This window comes from Macaca nemestrina, chromosome X, assembly GCF_043159975.1.
Source record: "Macaca nemestrina isolate mMacNem1 chromosome X, mMacNem.hap1, whole genome shotgun sequence".
NCBI lineage: Eukaryota > Metazoa > Chordata > Mammalia > Primates > Cercopithecidae > Macaca > Macaca nemestrina.
The window spans coordinates 14941831-14968900 of NC_092145.1; the positions used below are offsets into that span (position 1 = coordinate 14941831).

General features: G+C 39.8%; 2 protein-coding genes across 2 annotated transcripts in view; one reads left to right on the forward strand and one right to left on the reverse strand.

The window, feature by feature from the left end:
• Positions 1-849: 849 nt before the first annotated feature.
• Positions 850-2360, forward strand: LOC105499812 (cerebellar degeneration related 1). The gene is given in 3 exon segments (XM_071088395.1): positions 850-1609; positions 1611-1736; positions 1739-2360. Coding segments are annotated over 3 exon segments (762 nt in total). The 5' UTR covers positions 850-1138; the 3' UTR covers positions 1904-2360.
• Positions 1617-27070, reverse strand: part of LOC105499822 (uncharacterized) — a 78494-nt gene continuing 53040 nt past the window's right edge. Inside the window, exon 6 of the mRNA XM_071088396.1 lies at positions 1617-13503. The gene's annotated coding sequence lies outside the window, so the exon portion shown is untranslated. The remainder of the gene's footprint in view (positions 13504-27070) is intronic.

Here is a 27070-nt window from a genome sequence, read left to right on the forward strand (position 1 = left end):
TCTACACATAATGTGGAAGCAGTCAACCTTTGGATCACATCATTCTATCATGATTTTAAACAGCAGATATCACAACATAGTGGTTACAATCATGGACTCTCACAACAGGCTAGCCAGGTCCGGCTCCATTATTTAGTAGTTGTGTCCTATGGACAATTTACTTCACCTCTGTGTGCCAGTTTCCTCATCTGTAAAATAGGGATAATGATGGTACCTAGCTTCAATGGGTTGTTGTGAAGATTAAATGAGTTAATGCATGTAAGGATCTTAGAACAGTGCCTGGACGTAGCAAATGCTATGTTAAGTGTTGTTGTTATTATTATTATATTATTCTTTGGTCACATAAGACCAACGCTAAAAATTGATATCATTTAAAATGGACAAATAATACACTACATGTTAACTTTACCTAAAATACCAGTCTTAAACAGGAATTTTTCTCATTAAATAAAAATTTCACTTAGATCTAAACATAGTCAACTGTATAAAAACTGTAAGCACTAGTGAAGTAGTAAAATTTATTGCAGCAGTCCTATCTGTTTATTCTGCAGAAGTTTTATTGTGGACATTATTTTTAAAAGTTGTAGAGATTAAATACACATTTCCTAATTGTAAAAAACACAAACTGCAGTACAGTTGGTTCATAAGATCTAGTCTATAAGGAGGAATGTCCCATTAAATGTTTTTGAAGCTAATTCAACTAGAAGCAGAAATAGTTGAGTTGGAAGATTTTTCTGTAGAGTGATTTTAACATGGGAAGGCTCAGACAGGGGAAGCCTAGATTTGAAAAGGCCTGGACCTGGGGAAAGGTTGGAAGATCTGGACTATAGAATATGTTAAAATACCTGGATATTGCAGACACTGGAAGACCTGAATGTTAGAAGATCAGCACACTGGAGACGTTGGAAGACACGGATATTGAGCCAGTTGATGGAAGACTGGGTAGTTGTTGGAAGACATGAAGATGCTGGAAGACACAGAGATGCTGGAAGACGGGGAGATGTTGGAAGACGAGCAGATGCTGGAAGCCCTGGAGATGCTGGAAGACCTGCAGATACAGGAAGACATGGATTTGTTGGAAGACGTAGCTTAGTTGGAAGACATATAGTTTCCGGAAGATGTGGATTTTCTGGAAGACATGGCTTGGTTGGAAGACATGGATTTTCTGGAAGACGTACCTTTGTTGGAAGACGTACCTTTCTTGGAAGACGTACCTTTCTTGGAAGACGTACCTTTGTTGGAAGACGTACCTTTCTTGGAAGACGTACCTTTCTTGGAAGACGTACCTTTGTTGGAAGACATACCTTTGTTGGAAGACACAGGTAGGCTGGAAGACATTAATTTGATGGAAGACATGGCTTTGTTGGAAGACGTGGATTTGCTGGAAGACACAGATTTCCTGGAAGACCTGGATTTTTCGGAAGCTATGGATTTGAGGGAAGACAAGGATTTTCTGGAAGACGTGGATAGTCTGGAAGACATGGCTTTGTTGGAAGACGTGGATTTGCTGGAAGACACAGATTTCCCGGAAGACGTGGATTTTTTGGAAGCTATGGATTTGAGGGAAGACAAGGATTTTCTGGAAGACATGGATAGTCTGGAAGACCTGGAGGCCATTGGAAGACGTGGATTTTCTGGAAGACATGGCTTTTTTGGAAGATGTAGATTTTCAGGAAGACCCGAATTATCCGGAAGACCTGGATTGTTGGGAAGACGCGGATTTTCTGGAAGACTGGGAGGTTACTGGAAGACTGGGAGGTTACTGGAAGACATGGATTTTCTGGAAGACATGGATTTTCAGGAAGACGTGGATCTTCAGGAAGACATATATTGGCTGGAAGACCTGGATTTTTTCCGGAAGACGTGGATTGACTGGAAGACCTGGATTTGGTGGAAGACATAGATTTTTCTGGAAGACGCTGACTGACTGGAAGACCTGGATTTCTTTCTGGAAGACACGGATTGACTGGAAGATCTAGATTTTTCTGGAAGAACTAGATTTACTGGAAGACTTGGATTTGGTGGAAGACGTAGATTTTTCTGGAAGACATGGATTAGCTGGAAGATCTGTATTTGATGGAAGACCTTGAAATTATTGGAAGACACGTATTTTCTGGAAGACGTGGATTTTCCTGGAAGATCTGTATTTGGTGGAAGACCTATAATTGCTGGAAGACTGGATTTACTGGAAGACTTGGAGCTTCTTGGAAGACGTGGATTGTCCGGAAGACATGGATTGTCTGGAAGATGTTGATTTTCTGGAAGCTCAGGATTATCTGGAAGACCTTGAGACTGTTGGAAGACTTGAAGTCGCTGGAAGACCCGGAGTTGTTGGAAGACCTTGACACTGGCGCCATTGGAAGCCCTGGACATTGGAAACATTGTAAGCACAGGATATTGGAGACATTGCAAGCCTTGGATTCTGAAGACATTGGTTACACTGGACATTGATGATTCTGGAGGCCCTGAACATTGGGATATTGAATATTGGAAGTCATAGACAGTGAAATCTCTGGAAATTAGAGATATTGTAAGTCCTGTACCTTGGAACTCCTAAATACTGGCAGATATGAACAACAGCAAGATATAGACATTTATAAATCCAAAAATGAGAAGCCCTGGATTTTGGGAGACATTGGTAAGCATGGATACTGACATATTTATGTCAAAAGACAGTTTGGAAGAATTAAATTTTAAAGATGCTGGACGTCAAGAATACTGGCAGTCTGGACAATATGAGACCAGGATATTGAGAGGTCTATTCATTCAGACATTGAGGATATTGATGTACCTGAAAATTGTAAGACCTAGTTCTTGCAGGTATTAAAAGACTTGGGCATTGGAGGAATTGGCAATAAAAATACACTGTAAAACTAGAATGTAGGAGACATTTAAAAATGTAAAAACTGTGTGATGTAAGTGCTGGAAGACATTGAAGAATCTAGACTTAACACTATGAGATACATAGCCTCTAGAACACCTGTATATAGGAGATATTGGAGGATTAGGACCATGGAAGACTTGTAATTTAGAACTCTGGATCCTGAAAGACAAGACCTGGACTTTGAAGATGGGTTGTTGGAGATATTAGTAAGACCTAAATTTTTAATAACTTGAATACTGGGAAGTTTAGAAAACAAGGGCATTGGAGATGCTGCAGGACAGGGACTGGAATGCATGGATGTTATAATATTGGGAAGATCTGGCAATTAAAGATGTTGGAAGCTTTGGAGCTTAGAAGACTTGAGTTAGAGAAACTGAAGAACAGAAAGGCCTAATCTTAATAGTATTGGAAAGTCATGCTGAAAGATATTAGCAATATTCAAAGAGTTGTGTATTAGGGCCTAGATATTAAATTAAAAGACATCATGAGACTACTCTTGTAGTCTTTAATACTATTGCATCTCTTCTGCTAAAAAGCAAAACACAAGGAAATAGTATTCTAGGAAGGTGAGAAAGAGAAGGCAGGGAAATTCAAGAAAAAGCAAATAGTTTGAATGGGTTGGAAGCTATTTTCATAGTCTCGATGAACTGGCCTTATTAGTTAACAAGATGGGAATGGGAAATTATCAAAGAATAAGCAGTATCTAGGTTGAGAGAACTGCTTGGCTTTAGATCAGGGATCAACAAACATTTTCTGTAAAGGTTCAGAAGTAAATATTTAAGGCTTTACAGGTTACATTGTCTCTGTTGCAACTACTCAACTCTCCCATTGTAGTGCAGTCACGGACAGTAAGTAAATGAATGGGGATGGCCGTGCTGCAATAAAACTTTACTTAAAAAAAAATGGTTGGGCTGCATTTGGCCCAAGGGCCTTAGTTTGCTATGCCCTGCTCTAACGCCAAATCAAGGATATGGTAAAGTTAAGTACATTCCAGCCTAGCATTCACATATGAGAACAAGCAGAGAACAAGAGAACTTGTTCTCACATGGAGAACAAGCAGAGAAAATTGAAGCCGAATGGTAAATAACAATACCATGTGCTGTAATGATAGGAGATGAAACTGGCAAGAACCTAAGAATTTAGATCTCTAGGTAATTGTTTGGACAATTGCCCAAACAGGGAGCCTTGTATTCAGAGCCAAAATTAAATGGGTTGCATTCAGGGGCCCAACCAACAGGGCTGAGGATCGATGAGTATGTCCTGATTTAATTAAATAAGCTGGAAGCTTAAGTAAATTAGAGAAGAAACCTACCCCTACAGACTGGACATCTATGGAGGGGAACAGGAAAAAGATTATAGCTTGGTAGACTCTTCCCAGCCACCCCGGCTTCAGGTAATATATGTACTTTCTTAAGTGACAAAGAGCTTAAGTGACAAGCTTAAGGGATCAGACTTGAGCTGTGGGCTGAAGGCCCTTAGTACTTAGATAAGGCTGAGGAGTCAGGAACTATCACATATATTACATGAAAGAGAACACTGGCATACAAAACTGGGAAAGTACACTGGAACTAGGCCATGCATGATTTAAAGACCAAGTAGTGGAATATATAGACAATGGGTGGTCATTAGACGTCTATGAACAAGGAGGTATTGGAATCAGAACTGTACATAAGGAAAGTCAGTTGAGCAGCAAGGTGCTGAATAGCAAAGACTACTAGATATATATAGTAGAACACCTAATACTCCAAGCTAAAACACTTAAAGGGTTGGGATATGAGGCTAATACAGTTATGTAGGTAAGTGGTAGTGGGGGCTAGAATTAAGGCAGTGACATTTCTGTCACTCAGCAGACACAGCATCAGTTATAATGAATACTTAGCATTCTGAATAACACTATTTTAAACTTCTTGAATGCCATCATAGAATACATGAAATTCAAAGAAGTTCAGAAGCCAGCTGTGAGGAATTTTCCTAGCCTAGTAAGATTACATAGACTTACACAAATTCTCTCAAAAGGCAGCTGAGCTAATACCTTGGTGGTCAAGCAAAAACAGGTCCTATTTAGCTTTATCTTTACCCCTATATCACAGCTACCTAATTTTCTTTAAAGTGGAAACAAGTGGATGGATTATTTTCTAGAGAATAAGAACATATCCATGTCCAAAACTGAGATTACCTCTAGTCACTACACAAATAAATGTTATGCAATGATAACCATATTATAGCATGAAGAATCACTGCAAATCAGGGAGTAACTTACAGGCAAGCAAATTATTGTTTCATGTATCCCTCATCAGCAAACAAAAAGAAATACTAAAACTCATTTTTAAACTTCCTTCTCTCATCTTAAAACCATCATGCATACCTTAATTTGAGGGAAATTAAGTATCAAAATGTGAAAATTTTGCGAAGATAGGCACGAACTCTCATATTCTGGTTGCATAATGCTTATTCATATAATAATAATAACAATTTATTGAGCGCTTACTATGTGCCAGGCACTGTACCAAGGATTTCATATAATCTTATAGCAATCCTACAATGCAGGTATTTTTGACCCCATTTTACAGATCAGAAACTGAAGTCTGGAATGGTTAAGAAATAAGCCCACAGTCACACAGCTGGTAATTGGTAGGGGCAGGATTTGAAAGCAGATCCGTGTGATTACAAAACCTTGGCTCCATGCTGATTCTCCACAACCCCAATAACCCAGGGGTGGTACTGCCAGGACTAAGTGCCACTCACCCAAAAAGAGGGTGCCCCCAGTCCAGAGCAGACAGGAAGTCAAGAAGTCACTGGCAGAGCTCTCCCTTTAAGTTCCATTTTCTTATCATTGTGATGCTCACCATACCACTGCCAAGTAGTCAAGAACCAATTCTAGGTGTTTGCAAAGATGAATGAATTATATCTTTAGCTTTATGTAGGAATGCAAGAAAGATGAAGTGCAATGTCTCAAACACAATAGATTCATACTTAATTTCTCAGTATTTGTTATTTATGCAAATGATACTTATTCTTTCATCTATTTTCTATTTGATTGTATAGTTCCCAGTAATATATACACTCTGTTCATAGTACATCATATTTCTGAATTCTTAGCAACCATAACACACTGACATCAAAGGCCATTAAAAGGTAATAACACTATGTAAAGTTCAGTGATCAATGCATTTCACATCGTAAACATTGTTCACGCAAGCTTTTAGACTATATATACTGTCAAAACCCTTTATTAGCATTCAGGTGGTAGAAGCTATGTAATCCAAATGTGTAATTTAAAGAGCTTTCTCTGCATTTTGAACTTAAAAGATTTTCAACAAAAAGTTCTTTTTAAATGTAATACAGGTTTCCTAACATATTCGTCCCATTTCATCAGCCTGGGCTGCCCTTTCTCCCCACCCCTCTCTCTCTCTCTTTTTTTTTCTTTTTGCCACAATGGTTAAACATGTCTGTAAAGAAGGGAATTTCCATGCACTTTGTAATACTGAGCTCAAGAATTTACCCAAACCATTTGACAACAGATTTTCTCCACTCAAACTGTGCATAAAACATACTAAAAGAAACTGCAGCTTTTATATTTGGGGGACTATTCTTAAACAAGAAAAAAAACTCATTTACATGGCAGTGTTGTCATTAACTTCTATTTCTACCTTTAGCCTATACCAAACTTTCTCATCCTCCTACAAGTTTTGCTGACTTGTTGAACTTAACCACGGTAAAATGTTCTTTGACTCTCATCAGTGATACTTCTTAGGTTGTTTTAACTGGATATTGTCTTAAACAATAATTTGATTTATCCCAATATTTTATTTCAAATAACCTGGGCCCTAGATAAATGTTTCCATACATCAAGCCAAAGTCAAAGTATTCCCATGACAACTAAAATCATATAATAGTCAATTTCTCATTTTATTATTTATATTAAGAGTTCCTAGTTGATGCAATTCAATTTAACCTTTTATTTCTCTAATTTTGGTCAAATTAAATGGAAAAATTGCCAAGGTAGTAATCTCAATAAATGGTAAAATTATCAAAACAGCTTTTTTTTTTCCTTTTGTTTAGATGGAGTCTCACTCTGTCGCCAGGCTGAAGCGCAGTGGCGCGATCTTGACTCACTGCAACCTCCACCTCCCAGATTCAAGTGATTCTCCTGCCTCAGCCTTCCAAGTCGCTGGAATTACAGGTGCGCACCACCACACCCAGCTAATTTTTATATTTTTAGTAGAGACGAGGTTTCACCATGTTGGTCAGAATTGTCTCGATCTCTTGACCTCATGATCTGCCTGCCTTGGCCTCCCAAAGTGCTGGGATTACAGGCGTGAGCCACCGCGCCCAACCAAAACAGCTCATTCTTTAAAGTCATATAGAACCACTGATTATACTAAGGAAAAGATCACTGATTTAAAAATATTTACCTGTAGATGTGATTAAGAAGAAGGAAACAATCTATGAAAACTTAAAGCATTCACCATACAGAGTTCTCTGTTTGGGTTTGTGGAAACAATAGATACAAAATATTGGCATTTTACACACAATATCTGTGCATTATTTTTGCCAAACCCTATAACCCGGAGTGGGGAAAAAGGCTATTATCACAGAAAAAGAAACTCCCAGTAGGTATTTCCTCTCTTTCCTTTCAGAGAGTTGGTGTCTGTATTTGCCTTGTTTCTACGGCATTATGCCCTACTTCCTTTACTGGGAGGGACTAAAACATGGTAAAACTTGAACCATGAGCACAATTACACAATGCAATAATACTCCTATTTACCTTGGCCTCTATGAAAAAGTTCAGATATTCTCAAAATCAACCATTGTGGTTGATGCACCTTTCTCTCAAGGTAATGTCAGAGATAGAAAGACTTTAGACACCAAGTAGTCTTACTCTCTCATTTGAAAGACAATGAAAGATAGGAGAGACTTGAATAAGACCATTCATTGAACTAGTGGCAGAATAAATCAAAGTTTCCTAGTTCCTGGGCCCACTACCATTTATATTTTCTATCATAATTTTCCTTAGCTTTCGAGCGGCAGTTTGAAAACCATGGCTATATAAAGAAACACTGGAGGAACTTTTGAAATATACAGATTCTGGCCCTATCCCTGATTCAGCAGGTCTGTGTGCAGTTCCTGGAAATCTATATTTTTCAAAGCTTTCTATCATTACTCTGACACACAGTCAGTGTTGAGAACAACTGTGGTTTAGATCAAGAGCATAAGCCCTCCTGGAACTGTGGCGGATCGCTAGATCCACAGTATCCTACAATGGGTTTTCAACCCTCATCTTCCTCATTTGAGCATGTTGAAGAATATCTGTCATCTCAACCATAACCATGCAAGCAAGCCCTTTTTAAATTATCATTATTTTACTTTAAGTTCTGGGATACATGTGCAGAATATGCAGGTTTGTCACATAGGTATACATGTGCCATGGTGGTTTGCTGCACCCATCAACCCTTCATCTAGGTTTTAAGTCCCACATGCATTAGGTGTTTGTCCTAATGCTCTCCCTTCCCTTGCCCCACACCACCGACAGGCCCCTGTGTGTGATGTTCCCCTCCCAGTGTCCATGTGCTCTCACTGTTCAACTCCCACTTATGAGTAAGAACATGTGGTGTTTGGTTCTCTGTTCCTGTTAGTTTGCTGAGAATGATGGCTTCCAGCTTCATCCATGTACCACAAAGGGCATGATCTCAATTATTTTTCTTTTTTATGGCTGCATAGTATTCCATGGTGTATATGTGCCACATTTTCTTTATCCAGTCTATCATTGATGGGCATTCGGGTTGGTTCCAAGTCTTTGCTATTGTAAATAGTGCTGCAACAAACATACGTGTGCGTGTGTCTTTATAATAGAATAATTTATAATCTTTTGGATATATACCCAGTAATGGGATGGCTGGGTCAAATGGTATTTCTGGTTCCAGATCCTTGAGGAATCGCCACACTGTCTTCCATAATGGTTAAACTAATTCACACTCCCACCAACAGTGTAAAAAGGTTCCTATTCTCCACATCCTCTCCAGCATCTCTCATTTCCTGACTTTTTAATAATCGCCATTCTGACTGGCCTGACGCGCGGCAGGTTTGGACAGGCCAGCGTGAGACACACCCAGAGTAGGTGGGCACGCGCAGGCTGGGGTAAGGAGGACCCCAGCGGGTGGCGGGAGAAAGGAAGGAATAGGGACAGACGGCACCACTGGTCCAACGGCCCCCTGAGCACGCAGGCAGACAAACCCTTGTGTGGAGGGCTCACTTTCAATAGATGGCAGTGAAGAAGTTGCTCTGCTACTCATGAAACCCCGACCCAGAAGTCGGTTGTCTAGGAATGGTTTAGCGCCAGGTTCTTCACAAACGTGTGTTGCATGATGCACAAGGGGGTGGCTGCCTTTCTGGCCAAGGCCCGTTTTCCAGGATGAGGGGCTCTCCGCACCGGACCCCGGTCTGGCTCTCATTGTGGTTTTGATTTGCGTTTCGCTAATGATCAGTGATCATGAGCTTTTTCTCATGTTTGTTGGCTGCATAAGTGTCTTCTTTTGAGAAGTGTCTGTTCATATCCTTTGCCCACTTTTTGATGGGGCTGTTTTTTCTTGTAAATTTGTTTAAGCTCCTTGCAGATTCTGGATATTAGACCTTTGTCAGATGGGTGGATTGCAAAATTTTTCTCCCATTCTTTAGGGTGCCTGTTCATTCTGATGCTAGTTTCATTTGCTGTGCAAAAGTCCTTTTAAACTTTTTTGTTCCTTTTCCTTCAAAATATCAAACTCACGTATAGTTCACAGACTGAGGAGAAAGTTACTGGACTCCCTTACGCCAAATTTCATGTTGAGTGGGCTTGTTTCCTGCCTCCTACAAAACCAAATTCAATTTACTCTCCAATGTCAGTTTTTGACACTGCTGTTTAAAGCATTTTTTTCATTACTGTACATACATTTCCTCATTCTAGGTTGTCTTTATGTTTTCTCAAGTTATATAAAGTCTCTTTTTGGCAAGCACACGCCAATGAACTATCTTTCTTCTTTTCTCTATTCAGGTTTTCTGTGCATCATTATCAGATATAATGATGAGGTCAGTGCCGTGAATCCGGCACAAAGAGCAATTAAGACAGAAACAACAGCATTGTTATTTTGACTTCCTCTCTATTCCCCAGAATAACTGTCCAACTGAGTTCAAAACGGACATGAGCTGGGAATGTGTACAAGCAGCCAAAAGAACAGGCAGGTCCATCCTATGTCTTTGCTCAAAATTCTTAGAACAAGATAACAGTGTCATATCTCTGGCTTTCTGATTTTTTTTCCCCTCTGTCAAATCTGCCTGGAAAATTCCAAACATCCAAAATTAAAGCAACCATAACAATAACTTTTGTAACACAATTGAATCAAATAAAGTAAATATAAGGAATTATGGAGGGAATTTAAAAACAATCTGAGAATGATGTCTCCATCACCATCAGAGAACAGGAAGTAATAATATCTGGTTTTTTTTTTTTCTTTTTTTGAGGATATTCAACTCTTCGAATCACTGGGGAGGCCAGATATGAGAACAGAAAGAATCTTTGAAAATGAACTCTAGCAACTGTTCCTCCTTGATTAGCTACCAAAGGAAATCTGGAAATTTGACATAAATATACTGCTTTTCAGGATCAGCCAATAGCTAACATATACAACTGCTGCAAAACAAATTAATTTAACGTATACCAAACTAATCCTTTCTGGTGAGATCACAAGTTAGACTTAATCAGAATTAAAACAAATCTCAGATCAAGAGTACAAAATCAAATCATCCAGCCAAGAACAGTAGCAGCACACTCCTTAAATGCCATAGTTGAGTTCCTGAAACTCTCAGAGTATCCATGTTGTAGGAATTTAAGACCTTTCAGGAAGAAATGAGGCAGGGATATGAGTATTACAAAAGCCCAATTAGTTTGTTCACCAAAATAAAACAATAAAATAAATATCAATGATATTTTATATTAGCAATAGTGGATATCAGGCAATTAACTTCCTTTGTGATCTCAAGATGAAGATGATAACACATCAATGAAAATGCTTGGTCATAGCAGTAGTAACAGGGAAAGAATAGAGAAAATTGCATTTCATCTGAAGAGATGTAAGCTCAGTCTTCTGCTCCTCTTTCATCCCCAGCACACAAATCACCACATCATCAGAGCCATCAGAGTCTGAATCCCAAGGTTTAACCATCTGTGTGCGGCATATCTACTTCCTGTTTTTCTGTTTGCAGAACAGGTTTGAATGACATGTCCTAATGTCAACCTCTTCTCCCCTTTCAAGTAAGCAGAGAGAAAAGACTTGTTGGTGTTTGTTTGGAGGTTTATTACTACTGCTTTATAGGACTGTAAATAATCATCTAAGCCTTACCTGAAAGTCAATATGTAGTCCACCAAAGGACCTCTTTCTTTTGAATCACTGTGACAATTTCATTTGTGGAGTAGATACTTGAACATTCTTAGAGTTCTGGATGTTAACGTATGCTGGCTTCTTTTATTGCCTTTTGATGTGATCACATCTCCAAAATATTTCTAAACTATCTTTTGACGGTGAGAGTCTAACAATTCAGTAATGTCACTTAACTCAATGTCTTCGAGGCCTTCACTATTCAAATGGTTTGCAGATGTTACAACATTTTCAATTTCTTCTACTACTGGAAGGAAACCTTCTGAATCAGTCACAACCTCATTCCAAAATTTCTGCCAGACTTCATTAAGTGTTGATTGTTTTATTTGTCTCACTGATTCTTCTACACCTGTTAAAGCATTACAAATGGAGAAATTTTGCCAAGCCACTTTCACAGTAAAGTTCTGGTGTCTCCGATAAGATCTGCGGGTAGTCGAAATACAGGCCGAGCGTAGTACATCAGAAACTTTAGCACTCTCAGATGCATGAGTTGAAGGAGTGGAGTCGTACTGGGGGTAATGGAGATGACTTGAACACAAGGAGCAGCATTTATGACTGCATTTTTGTCTGTAGGAGCAGTGTCCAGAATCAGCAACACTGTGAAGTCAAGATTTTTTACTCTTTTAAATATTATTTAACCTCAGAACAAAACACTTCAAAGACCAGTTCAAAAAGAGTTTCTCAGTGATCCATATTTTATGGTTTCCCTTCATGTAGACAGAAAAGTGTTTCTGGCCTTCTCTTTTAAAAAGGCAACAATTTTGGAATCTGTTTAATCAGAACACACTGGAACAAAGCAGAACTTCGAGTTTGTCTTTTCCAGGCTTGAAGCCTCTGGTCCTTTTCTCATGCTTTGCAATAGATGTGCAAGTAGGCATTTGCTTCCAGAGTTTCAGCAGCACTGACAACCTGCTCAAGCAAATTGCCATTTTCCTCAATCATCTCCTTCAGGTATTCAGGATACTCTCCGGCAGCTTCTTAATCTGCTTCCTCTGCCAGCCACTTCTCCACTTCCTTTCATTACAGGCCACAGCTTCGCTTTGCTTCTCTTCTCTTCTTCTCTTCTCTTTTTTCTCCTCTCCTCTCCTCTTCTCTCTTCTCCTCTCTTCTTTTCTTTTTTTGAGACAGAGCTTCACTCTTGTCACCCGGGCTGGAGTGCAATGGCACGATCTCGGCTCACCCGCAACCTCCACCTCCTGGGTTCAAGTGATTCTCCTGACTCAACCTCCTGAGTAGCTGTGATTACAGGCACCCACTACCATGCCTGGCTAATTTTTGTATTTTTAGTAGAGACAAAGTTTCACCATGTTGGCCAGGCTGGTTGCAAACTCCAGACCTCAAGTGATCCACCCACCTGGCATTTCTTAAACCTACCCAACCACCCATTACTTGCAATGAATTTTATAACTTTCCATCCAGATTGAAATTGAAATGTGCATTTTTGTGATGCTCACTGGCAGATTTTACACACAGAAAGAGACCTATTCAACCTTCTCTGTTTCAGAAGCCACAAGTGCGCATCTCTTTATATTTTCTCTACTGTGGCATTTTGAGTTATGTATGATTTTCTCAGTGATTCTTGTGTGCCCCCGATTCACTGGCCCCAACTGCTTTCTCATTTTTCTTTATTGTATGATGTGTAGGTTCATTAACACCAAAAATATGACCTAGGAAGTGTTGCTTTCACCATTATCAAGCATTTAAAGAACTTTCATTGTGTTCGCTATTAACATAACCTTTCTTGCCCTCTTTACTCTTCTTGCATCTCTATCATCCCTCTTTTTGTTCTTTTGCTTGCATGCCATTCTCACCCTAACTCACGCAAATTTACAACGACCAAAAGTTGTATATCACTGAGAGTACACAATATTAATTTGTAATACGTAAGAACCAAATGATAAAATTCACAAGACAAATAAAAAGGCTACCCAGTTTTTGTATGACAACACGTGTGTGATCAATGGCTGCAGAAGCAACAATATCAAGCAGAAGAACAAGGGTAGAAACAAGTAACCCAAATGTTGGTCTTCTCACAGGAGGTAGCAAGAAAGAGGATGGTGACTTGAACTTGCATATCGTTCCAAAGCTCTCAAAGGCGCAGACTTAGGAAAACTTAAATTTTGTATGAGAATGACTTGCAGTTGTGAAGTGATCGTAGAACTCAGGAGTCAAGGTCAGGCTACCAGGCTGAGGTGAGAAGCACACCATCTAGGAAAAAGCAAACATAAAAATAGGAAATGAGGTCAGGAACAGAGGCAATCTAAATGAGTAGCTTATGAGCTAGTGAGAAAGACAGAAATTTGGAGTAATAAAAATATATGCCAAGGCCGGGTGTGGTGGCTCACGCCTCTAATCTCAGCACTTGGGGTGGCTGAGGCAGGGGGATCACGAGGTCAGGAGTTTGAGACCAGCCTGTCCAACGTGGTGAAACCCCATCTCTACTAAAAATACAAAAAATTAGCTGGGCGTGGTGACGGGCGCCTGTAATCCCAGCTACTTGGGAGGCTGAGGCAGGAAAATCACTTGAACCCGGGGGCAGAGGTTGCAGTGAGCCAAGATCGTACCACTGCACTCCAGCCTGGGTGACAGAGTGAGACTCCGTCTCAAAAACAATAATAATAAATAAATATATATATGTGTGTGTGTGTATGTGTATATATACACATATATACGTATATATGGCATATATATGTGTATATTTGGCGTATATATGTGTATATATATGCCAAATTGCCCTTACAAAGGTTGTACCAATTTGTATGCTAAAAGCAAATGAGAGTTCTTTTCTCTCATGTACTTACCAACATGAAACATAATCAGCATTTGTGACTTGTATCAATTAGAAGGTAAATAACAAGGTATCTAATTTTTGTTTTAATTGATTTCTTTCATCATCTTTCCTCTTTAAATACTTGTTCTTATCCCTTTTCCACGTTATATTTTTTTCTTACTGATTTATAGGTACTGTTAACATTTTAGAGATCTTATTTTTAATCCTCTCTATATTGCAAATATTTTCTCCAAGCATGTCATTTACTTTTGAATTTTATTACTTTTGTCTTTTGCCATAAAGTTGCTTCTAGTATTTATGTAGTCAACTGTCTCTGCCTTGCTTTGAAGAGTCTTCCCCCCCAATAAGATAATACAAATGTGTTCACTTATTCATTTTTAGTATTTTTACAGTTCTCTGGTAGAATTTCAAAACACTAAGGAAAGGATGGACTACTCAAAAAATGATGTTGGAATAAACAACTGACTATCCATCCACAAGTGTCTGGAGTTCTCTCCCAATGGCCTTGTTTCTCTCTAGAGCCTGAGAGTTTCCGGTAGTGCCATAACCCTTGGGCAACCAGGTTGAGCGCTCAAGTTGATCTTAGGTGATCCCTCAGTTTCTTTGGGTTAGTGTAGCTTGGAGAGGAAAGTGTTTTCAAATAAATAATTACTATCTATTTTGTTGTCTTAAGTTTTGTTCTTCCACCAATCCATACTATGACTCATATCAACTAAGCAACAGTACCAAGTTCTCAGATCTCAGATCTTCTGATAATGCTTCACTAATAATCAATCAATAAATAGTCACTCATAGTTTTGGAAGGACTGAGGGAATCTGAGCATGAGTAGGCTGTTAGATGACATTAGGTCACTGCTGTTGATTCTACTGGGTGCAGTCACGGAACTGTGGTAATATAAATAAATATATGTTTTGTCAGGGGAGGACCTGAAGCAAATACATATATAATGTTACCAGTAATTTATTTTATGGAAAAAATGTTAACAATTTTTATATTGTTGTTTTGAGATGGAGTCTCACTCTATCACCCAGGCTGGAGTACAGTGGTGCGATCTTGGCTCGCTGCAACCGCCTCAGCCTCCGGAGTAGCTGGGATTATAGGCGTGAGCCACCACACCTGGCTAACTTGTTACCAAGTTTTAAATCCAGGTGCTTGGTAGGTGGGCATTATAATTAGCACATAATGAGCAGTGAGGACAACCAGAGGTCACTTTCATCGCCATCTTGGTTTTGGTGAGTTCTGGCTGGCTTCTTTACCACATGCTGTTTTATCAGCAAGGTCTTTGTGACATGTATCTTGTGCCGACCTCCTATCTCATCCTGTGAATAAGAATGCCTTAACCTCCTCAGAATGCAGCCCAGTAGGTCTCAGCCTTATTTTACCCCGCCCCTATTCAAGATGGAGTCACTCTGGTTCAAACGCCTCTGATACCATGTCTTCCAGGAAGCTTTCCCTGATCCCTCCTGCTGGCTCTGTATTGATGGTGGAAACTCTCAGAGCCTTCCTCCAATGCCTACTCTGATTACAGCACTTAGGATATTTCACTACAGTGCCATCTGTTTTCCTGTGTTTTAATCATTTGGGAATGCCTTGACAGTAACTGGAATAGAATAGGTCCTCATTTTATAGCATAAATGCTTACAGTACAGAAAGTAAGACCAGCATGCAACACTCTCAAAAGCAGTAGCATTTGAATGGGACCTTGAAGAATGGGTAGAATTTTTAGGGTGTGGAGGAGAAGGCAAGCAGGTGGAAGGGACAAAGGCGGAGGCACGAAATTGCTGGGTACGCGTGGAATTAGATGAGAGATGAAGCTGCAACAAAGGATGGCTGAAGTGGGCAGTAAAAATAAAACTGGAAAAGATTTGTTGAGGCAAATCATAAAGGGCTTCAGATGCCAGATTTCTTTGATGAGGTGGAGTTCTTTAGCTGTCTTGATATTAATGAAAGGGTTTATGATTGCAATGAATAAAAAAGCAGATATTTAGGATTAATCTGACCTATTCTTACTAGGTTTCGGCACACAAAGTGTATGGAAAATTTGCTTTCATGGAGGGGAGGGAGAAAAAAACGAATTTCATTAGATGCTATGGAAATCAAATGGGATTATAGAATTCCCACTGGCAAATAGAAGACAGCATCTAAGACTGAAATGGAAGACCTCTGTAAAACATAACAGGACTGGTCTAAAAAGATGTAAAAGCTGAAGCAACTGTAGATGAAGGAACAAATGGGGCCTATGAGGCCCTCTATGATCTGGCCCCAGACTGTTAAAATAGTTTCCTGACTAATTTTGCTATAACCAAGTCCACCCTCATAGCCACCAGCTTTTTGTTCCCAAAACAGTACCTCTGCTGTGTTTTACTTACTTAATAAGCCTTCAGTGGCTTCCCAATAGCTACAGGACACATTCCAAACTCCTTGAACTGACCATCAGTGACCTTGTCCTAATCCTTGCTTCCTGCATTTGTGGGCACTACAAGGCACCTTCCTCAAGAAAGGTTCTCCGGAAAGACTGCTTTACTTATTGGCTCCTGACCAAAATCATACTTGTACCTCTGCTCACACCATTCCTTCTAGCTGGAATGCTCCCTTTCCTTTCTATCTATGGAATCTCATCATCCAACTCAAGCCCCATTTAGTCCATTTTATGACCATTAGAGAAACATGAAGCCTTAGAGGAAGCAACTAGGTCCTATACTTATATGTATTTGTGTATGTATATTAGTACAAATATATATATAATATATATACAAATACACATACTAATATATACACTAATATGTACATATACTAATATAATATATATTTATAATATATAATTAAATATGTTATATAATTATTATATTAATTCCTATATATAATTATATTATAATAATTAGATTAATAATATAATTATTATAGTTAATATTAATTATGAAGCTGAAACAAAGGACGGCTGAAGTCAGTCCCTCAACCTTGGCCTTGTCATCCTCTATAACCTCTAACAAATCCCCTCTCCTTCATCTAACTAGCTAGCTATCCCATTGGTTCTATCTCTCTGGAGAACTCTGACTAATACAAACTAGTTTATAGCTTGTCTAAAAACTTCAGAGAAAATATGTCTTCAAAATAATAATAATAATAATATATATTATATATAAATGTATATTATATAATAATATGATTATATATTATATATTATATACATATAATATATATATTATATATTATATTATTATATAATTATTATTATATAATATATTATATATTATAATATATAATAATTATTATGTGTAATATAATATATAATAGAATTAATTATAATAAATATATATTATATGTTATAACATATATTTATTATATGTATTGTATATATTGCATCATTAATTCAGAGGCCCAGAGAGAGGAAGCAGCAGTGATTTTGCACAGCTTCTAAGATTACTATTGTACTTCTATTGTATAAGTACACAATGGATGTGTTAACACTAACCCTTTTGTTACAGTCAAATCTTCTTAACATTTCATTTCCTCCTGAGGTCTTCGATCTGCACTTGAATGAAGCATTATCAAAGGAGAAAGGGAATAAGGTCGAGGAAATGGAACTCATATGTTTTGATGTCAGCAGTCGGTATGTGGCAAACCCTTTACAACCTGGTCATATTCTGGCCTACAACAGCCTTGTATTTGAAAAAGCAGAAGCTCAAAGATGACATGTGGCATGTCCAAAGTCACACAGCTAGCGTCCAAGCTCCAGACTCCAATACTCATGTTTTTTACACTAACCTAAGCTGTTTCCCCTTAAAATGAGTAGCTGTCATTTACATTCTGGTGCATGCGAAAATTCTGTCATGGAGCTGTGTTATGGTTTGAATGTCTGTCCCCTCCAAAACTCATGTTGAAATGGAATTGCCACTGTAACAGTATTAAGAGGTGAGATCTTTAAAAGGTGATTAGGTTCCACTGTCATGAATAGATTAACGTCATTTTCATGGGAGTGGATTCTTTACAAAAGGGCAAGTTTGGCCTCTCTCTCCTTTGCCATGGGATGACACAGCAAGAAAGCCCTTGCCAACTGTCAGTCCCTCAATCTTGGCCCTTGTCATCCTCCATAACCACATGAACAAATTCCTCTAATAAATCCCCTCTCCTCTATCTATCTATCTAGCTAGCTAGCTATCCCATTGGTTCTGTCTGTTTGGAGAACTCCGACTAATACAAACTAGTTTATAGCCTGTCTAAAAACTTCAGAGAAAAGATGTCTTCAAAATATTCTGCTCTGAGTAAGAGACAAAGACTGCTTCATGAAACTATTCAAGAATTCTCTTTCATGGCCAATGTTTAAGAGACATAAGTTACTAAATGTGCATAGAACCACTTATTTAAAATTAGATAAGCAATATTATATGTAAATGAATCTAAGCAGCTCTAGAGCTAAACAATAAACTAAGGGGAAGTTAATACATCATGTTCAAATTAAAAATATTATTAACAATAATGGAAAAAAATAATAGGTAAATGACACTTCTAAAGTGATTTTTCTGGGCCAGGCACTGTTCTAGCTGCTTTACATATATTAACTCACTTAATATTTAATACAACCCTATGCAATGGATATTATTATTATTCTTTTATAGATGAGGAAATTGAGGCTCAGACAAGTTACGTAATCTGTCCGAGGTCGCACGTTTATTAAGTAGGAAAGCCCAAAATGTACAGCTATGCAATCTTGCTCTACACTCCACACTCAATCATTACAGTGTACTTGAAACTAATGATGTTAAGATCTTTTCTTGCAATTCTTAACTGCTCAAAATCATCCTAACACAAGAAACTTCTGGTTAAATAAAAAAGAAGGCCTCCACCTTTAGAAAAGATGTATGATAATACCTGTAGCATAGCAATGAGCAAAAACCATATTAAAACACCCAGAATAGCTCATAGGTTCTAACACAGAATGTGAGTCTAAGTTTCTACAATATGAATTTGATATTCCTATCAAAACTGTAAGAAATAAATTAGTATCGATACAACTCTTCCATTAACTTTCTACAAATATGACCTAAACATAGCGAACAGATTTCAATCCTAATCCTGCTCAGAATCATACACATTCTTTGTTATTTATGGCAGTTAATTATAAATCTTTTACATTTTTAATTTTTAAATTCCCACGGCACGTAGAAGCATATTTTACTGGAGACTTCTCTGTAGAAAATTGAATGGTACATTGTAAGATCACATGACTATTCATATCCCAGTTTTCATTCTTCCAATGAGTAATATAAATTCACAAATTAACTTTCTTTAATTGAAAATTTAAATATCATCCCTATGAGCAAAAGCCCTAACTACTTATGTTGGAAATAATTTAGGGATATGATGCCGATATTTATCATCACATTGCTTTTATGTTCTTGCTATTTTAATCTTTGATTGTTATGAAACATCTTCACTTTCTTTCTATGGTTCAATGGGTTAAAAACCAAATAGACATCCATCAGTTTTTAATGATAATCTATTTTTCACATTAAAATTTCATGGAAAATCGTTCATACTTCTTCCTGGATGGAAGTCTTTTAAATAGCTCTGAAAATTCACCACCAAAAACAGTCAAAAAACATTCTATGTGGCTATAGTGCCCTCTGCTGGCCAGAGCGTGGAACAGCTAAACCAGGCCTATGAGAAATCCAACAGCTAAGGGGATCTGCCGTGTCCCACGTTTGACGAAGGCCACAATGACCGTTCGGCCCACCTTTTCCCCATTCCAGGTTAGACAGAATTTGGCTTGATCCCTCCTCAAGGGAAGCAAACTCTTTTTAGCAGGCCAGGGATCACAAGTGCCCTTTTCTTCCTTTTGAAGAGCTGGTCACGCCCAAAACTTCGAAAGATTTTAAGAAAAGGCACACGGATTTGAACAATAGTTTCCTGATCTTCTCCAGGCCTTTTAGAGATCTTCCTCTTAACCTCATTTTTCACTGGCACGCATAAGACAAAAATAAGCATTTATAAATAACACCAGGTCATCCCCTACTCCGGAGCTAGTTGCCCCCCTTGTCACCTCCCTTAAACGTAAGAGCAGCAAACAATTCAAGATCAGCATAAAATGGCTCTAGGGGATGGTAAGAATTGAAAACCCTTTTGTAGCCAGCACCTAAGAGTGTCTAGTCACTTACTAGGAGAGGTAAATGGTGCTTCCTAAGTTATGGAGTGTGATCCTCATTAAAGGTGCTTGTATCATTGCAACTTCAGACTGAAGTGCCACACGACCAAATACACATGGCAAGCTAGAGAGGAACAATGCGTCTCCACGCGCGGAGGCATCCGTCTTAGAAAAAGAATTCCAAAAGCCGTTCCCTGCTATTTGTAGTTACTTTAAACATTTTATACTCAATTCAATTATTGAAGGGGTTCCTAAATACTAATTAAAGGAGTGCATTTTCCGCTCTAACTTTGCTTCTGTGGGGCCTCCGGCAGTTCCAATGCAAAGCTTTGCAACCTGGCTGCATAAGCCCTCACCTTTGGGCTACTCCAAAATCCATATCGACCCCAGGGCCTCGGTGAACAAAGCACTGGACTGCGCTCCGTGAGGCTCAGTCCCTGCCCCTTCCCACACAACCAGGAAGGCGTATACACAACGAAAACCGAAGCTCCAGTACGTGGCACCACGGAAAGGATGGAATCACTTCAGAGTTGATTAGTGGCGCCGGGGATTAGGGTGAGGCAAGTGAGGCTAAGTCGTTCAAGTGCAAAGTCTGAGCTTGCCCTTATTTAATAATTGTTATCTAGCTTCTCGCGGAATTTTGGCTGTAACTTTGAATTTTAAAGAGATTGCATGAACATTTTTATCTTGATTACTGAGTATCTGGGTACCGCCTTAAATTTTGTACCCAAGGCGAGTGCCTTGCTCGTTTTGCCCTATTTACGACCGTGGTGATTGAGTGATGGCGATTATCCAGCTACAGAAGGGGTAAAAGATACCCCGGAGGAGGAAGCCGGGAGCCGAAGCAGGAGCCCTCAGGATGGGAAGAAGGAGGAGGTCGCAGAAGTGGGCTCTGGCTGGCTGGCTGTGAGCCAGCGAAGACGCTCCGCTCAGGACATTTGTGGGGCCGCCAGGAAAAGCAGCTTGGTTAAAGCGGAATACGGGAAGCAGTCGGCTTACCGGGTCTGGCTGCTCCGGGCCACGCAATCGCCTCTCCTTAACCGCCTCCCCTCTCTGGGGAGGATTCGTCTCGTCTCTGCAGTGTGCTACTCTGATGCAGTGCCGTTCCGTGCCACGTTGTCACCCGGCTGCTCTCTGCAGAGACCGGCCCCCGCGGATGGCCCCTCCAGCGTTTCGTCGGCTCCTGACTCGCCTCCCTCTGCACTGGGCGGGGTCGCCCCCTTCCCCCACTCCCCAAGGAGGGGAGGGCTGGATGCTGTCACTTCTGACCTGGTTGCAGTATGCCAGGGACTCTTCCTCAGTTACACCACTCACCACCACCTCCACCCCCGCCCCACTCCGTCTCTGCAGCGGGATTAACCAACTCAAGTCCAGAGCGGTAAGAGACCCTCCAAGGTTCTGTAAAAGTCGTGGATGGAGTAGATCATAAGGCGTCAAATCTTAAAACTGGAAAGAACACCCGATTTGGAGAGCATTTAACATTCAATATCTATCGTGAAAAGTCACCAGGCAAATTAAATGTGGGTCAATATTTAATACCAGTAGTGAATCCTAACAGATACACACAAAAAGAAACCTCTCTGAACCAGGCCCTACGATTTGCTGCCTGTGCACGCTTGACACCTCCATCAAGGGGTATAAAAAAGCTTTTAGAGGAGGACGGAGTTTCTGTTTTGAAACGGCCTGAAGGAAGCTCAGTTCCACAGAACACCAGGCTGGGAGGATTTTTATTTGCTGTTCCTACTCAATTAAAAGACCTCAAATTTCTCTGAAGCCCTTTGCAACATAAAATAGCAAGTGCTCGTTACTTTGAGATTCTTACAAAGCATTTTAAATGGCTTGTTCAACTGAGACTGGCAGCTCAGAATTTGTTGTTCTAGAAAATGGATGTGAGTAACAGCTGTTCGTGCCTTACAGTTGTTTTAATGTGTTAAAGTGCACAGAAAACAAGCAAGCCAGTGGAGATCCATATTTCTCCCAATTCCCCAAAGATATATTTTACTGGAGAAGTCTTGTCTTCAGATCTTCAACTTCATTTATTAAGCCCTTAATAAATGAGGATCGGTCAGTAGAAGAACAAATATCAGACTTAGCAATTTAGTTCACCCAGTTAAAACTGAATCTCAGAGAAACAGTGAATCCCTTTTGTTTTTATTTTAACTGAAATTCACATTTAACTGTGTGCTCTCTTCCTGACAAATCCAAGAACAATGCACCAACTACTTGAATTTTTTTTTTTTTTTTTTTTTTTTTTTTGAGACAGAGTCTCCCTCTGTCACCCAGGCTGGAGTGCAGTGGTGTAATCTTGGCTCACTGCAACCTCTGCCTCCTGGGTTCAAGCGATTCTCCTGCCTCAGCCTCCTAAGTAGCTGAGATTACAGGCACCCGCCACTATGCCCGGCTAATTTTTGTGTTTTTTTTTGTTGTTGTTTGTTTTGTTTTTAATAGAGATGGGGTTTCACCATGTTGGCCAGGCTGGTTTCGAACTCCTGACCTCAGGTGATCTGTCCGCCTTGGCCTCCCAAAGTACTGGGATTACAGGCGTGAGCCACCACACCCGGTATACTACTTGAATTTTTTTGTCTATAGTTTTTAACAAACAAGACAATAACAGGCAAAAATGCCACATGGATTTTTAGTAATTTATATGTGCAAAAAAATACTTACCACATTGAAATATGTGTTATGAAAGTTATAAATATATAGATTGAGGAGATTGCCAATCTGATAGCTAAGAAGTCTTGGATCTCTGCAAACTACTGCTTGCCAGTCAAATCAGGCCTATGGTCATTTTTTGTATGATCTTTCACCTAAAAATAATGTTTACATTTTTTAGTGCTCAAAAAAAAATCAAAAGAAGAAGAATATTTTGTGACAAGTGTAAATTATGTGAATTTCAAAATTCGGTATCCATAAATAAAAGTTTATAGTAACCTATTCATGCCCACTTATTTTCATATTGTTTCAAGCTGCTTTTCTGCTACAGTGGCAAAGCTGAATAGTTTCAACATAAACCATATAACCTGCAAAGCCAGAAATATTTACTGTTACAGAAGCAGTTTGTCAATCCCTGATATAGACGAAGACATTACCTGTAAAGTGGTGTGACAAATAATCGTTAAGTCTGTTAGCTGTAACTGAGTGAGCTCAACATTTTCCTTGTTAGAGAAATTGTTTAGCTATCCTTTTTCTCACAGTCAAAAGAAAAAGACCGGCCGGGCGCGGTGGCTCAAGCCTGTAATCCCAGCACTTTGGGAGGCCGAGACGGGCGGATCACGAGGTCAGGAGATCGAGACCATCCTGGCTAACACGGTGAAACCCAGTCTCTACTAAAAAGTACAAAAAAAAAAAAAAAAAGAAAAAGACCATGTTTTCATACACACGAAATGTTGGTAAACTGCAAACCGATGGGATACAGGCTGTCTCTGTTTTTCATGACTTCTAATTCACCCTTTGTCCATCGCTAGGCTGCTTCACAAACCAAAATATTGCTGTGGTTTCTAGAGTCCTAAGCCAGTCAGTACTTTACCAAGTGGCTCGCCTGCCATCTAGTGGGGAAAGATAAGAGTGCTTTCTTTCTCTCTCCCTCTCTCTCTCTCTCTCTCTCTCTCTCTCTCTCTCTTTTTCAAAAAACTCTGACGAGGTCGCTATAAGCTGTAGGTCCTTATATGTAGGACCTCAGCCAGTGGTGATTATAATAGTAATTCCTTACATTTTAATGGCACTTTGCAATTTACAAACTATTTCCCAAAGTATAGTATTTTAGCTAATCCTCCCTCACCACAATTCTGTGATGTAAGCACATCTTCTTTTTTTCATAATGCATAATGCCATATTTTTTCAGATGCAGAAACTGGGTGTAAACATTGGCTTACTCCAGGTCATACAGGTGGGCTCGAACTCAAACGTCATGCTTTATTGGCTGAATCTAACACCTCTGAATTTGGGCTCTCTCATTTCTACATTTCCAGTTCTATTCTATGAATGATTTTGAGTCTCTGCCACAAGGACATTTATTTTGGGAAACTCCCTTGGGTAGTCTTTTTAAACAAACAGGACCCATCCGAAACATCCCCTCTCAAAAAAATATTCTAAGGAGACAAACAATTTTTTTAGCTAAAGGTTTAATTAATGTTTATCAAAACATGTTATCTTAGACACATTTTATGATGCAAGACACACAAATTTGGAAGAAGATACTTAAGGCTTAAACCTTGGAGAACTGTGACACTCCTGGCAGAACGCCAGCTACCAGCTACCCTAAATCCTTTTCTGATGAAGACATACAATAATTTTTCCAATTCAGTATGAGTTCCAACTTTTGGGCCTACAAAACAATGTTTGCTTAGAGCTTTGACAGTGTAAGCCACAGAGTTCTCAAGAAGAGGTCCATTTTCATTGTTCAGTGTCTCAGAAACTTCCAGCGGCTTACTGTGAATCTGCAAAGGGACCTCAGAACTCATTGTGCTAAAGCTCATTTGAGAGGAAAGATTTGTGAGTGTTTCCAGTACTCACTAAGGTGTGTCTGCCTTGTAACAGCAGCCTTTGTGCTAGGTGATGACCAAGAACCAGATTCAATGAGCCAAAGGTTAGGGCAACCCACAAGAAAGAGTCACGTTTACACTGACATTCATCTGCAGAGTCTGCAGTTTGGGACACAATGAGAATGGACCAAATCCTGGACCAGCTGCTAAATGCAGCTGTACTTGAGTGTGTCCAAAACTACAAGGAGGGTAGATGCAAACAAAAGCAGGCTCCAGAGCTTTGCAGGTCACTGTTCCCAGGCTGTGCCTATTTCTTGTGAACAAGCCTCCTGTGACAATATTTTAGTGTTACTTGCAGATTGTCACACTTTCATATTAAACATTTCAAGTTGTGGTGGGAGTGTGAAAACTAAGACACCTGGGACATGGGAAATAAATAGTTTTATTGCTATATTTATGAACAGCCTTAAGTTTAACCACAGGTGAACCTTACTGTTTGCAAGCTCTCCTGATGATGTGATTTATATCATAGATGCAGGAGATCTCTGAAACTCTCTAGCTCAGACATGACATTTTATTGGTTGCTCAACTTGCCTTGGCTGCCAACGTTCTGGCTGGGCCATTTTTAGCTGTTGAGGACCAGATATAGATAGATAGATAGATAGATAGATAGATAGATAGATAGATAGATAGATAGATAGATAGATTTTTTTTTAATGGAGTCTTGCTCTTGTCGCCCAGGCTGGAGAGCAATGGCACGAACTTGGCTCACTGCAACCTCCGCCTCCAAGGTTCAAGTGATTCTCCTGCCTCAGCCTCCCAAATAGCTGGGATTACAGGTGCCCGCCACCACACCCAGCTAATTTTTGTATTTTTAGTAGAGACGGGGTTTCGCCATGTTGGCCAGGATGGTCTCAAACTCCTGACCTCGTGATCCACCCGCCTCGGCCTCCCAAAGTGCCGGGATTACAGGCATGAGCCACCGCGCCTGGCCGAGGACCAGCTATTTATGTGTCTATTATGTGGTTCAATTCAGGTGTACCCAAACAATTTTGCAAAGAGCATACATAGTATTGATCATTTCTCAATAGTCCCTGAGGTTCACTTCTGGTTTTCTCAGCGATGTCAGGTCATCCCAAGTATGTTCCTACAAGTTTACAACACAAGCATTTCCTAACGTTGCTACGAATTATCTCACAACTATTATTGCTGCTGCTGCTGCTGCTACTACTACTACTAGTACTACTCCTAACAACAACAAGTGACACTTTATATAGTGTTACCTCTTGTTAGGCATGGTTCTAACAAGACTAAACTAAACCAATCCTCATTGATTGTACCTGTGGAGTGTAGTATTATTAATGCCCCCATCAGACACAAAGGCTAAGAGACTTGCTCAAGTTCACACAGCTAGTGAGTGGTAGGGCAGCATTTGAACCCAAATCATCTGATTCCAAGGCCATCACTATGAATTACTATTGCCTCCATCCTAAAGCATGGTTAGAAGTAGAAAAGATATGCCACTCTCCACTGCCTACTCAACAAAATCCAGTGACCTGTCTTGGCATTCAGTGCCTTCCGTGATTTTCCTCAGCCTGTGCCACCATCCAGACTCTTCCACTCTGGCCACTTCAAAAAACTCACCATTAACAGGCCATGGCTCTATTCAAGCTATTTTTTTTTTTTTTTTTAGATGGAGTCTCACTGTTGCCCAGGCTGGAGTGCAATGGCGTGATCTTAACTCACTGCAACCTCTGCCTCCCAGGTGCAAGCGATTCTCCTGCCTCAGCCTCCCGAGTAGCAGGGATTACAGGTTCCTGCCACCACGCCTGCCTGATTTTTGTATTTTTAGTAGACACGGGGTTTCTCCATGTTGGTCAGGTTGGTCTCGAACTCCTGACCTCAGGTGATCCACCTGCCTCAGCCTCCCAAAGTGCTGGGATTACAAGCGCGAGACACCCCGCCTGGCCTATTCAAGCTATTTCTTCTGTTTTACCTCATCCCTCACTCCTTTCCCTGTTGAACTTCTACTTAGCTTTTAAAGCTCACCTCCAATTTGGTCTGTTTGGTAAATCCTTATCTGAGACCCCAGCTAGAAGTAAACACACTCACCTCTAAACCTACCTTATAGCCCTTTGTCTGAGCTTCTTGTAGGGCACTTGGCATTTCCCGGTATTGGAATTATTCATGGGCATGGCAGTCACACTAGACTATACACTCACTGAAGAAAACCCAGTTCAACGAGTGCTTAGAACATGACTCCTTCCTTGTTTTCCCTAAAGAGAGCAATCCCCAGGCTCCCACATCACTTTGTTCTTACCTCAGTTGTCCATACACCTAACCTTATCCCAGGATGC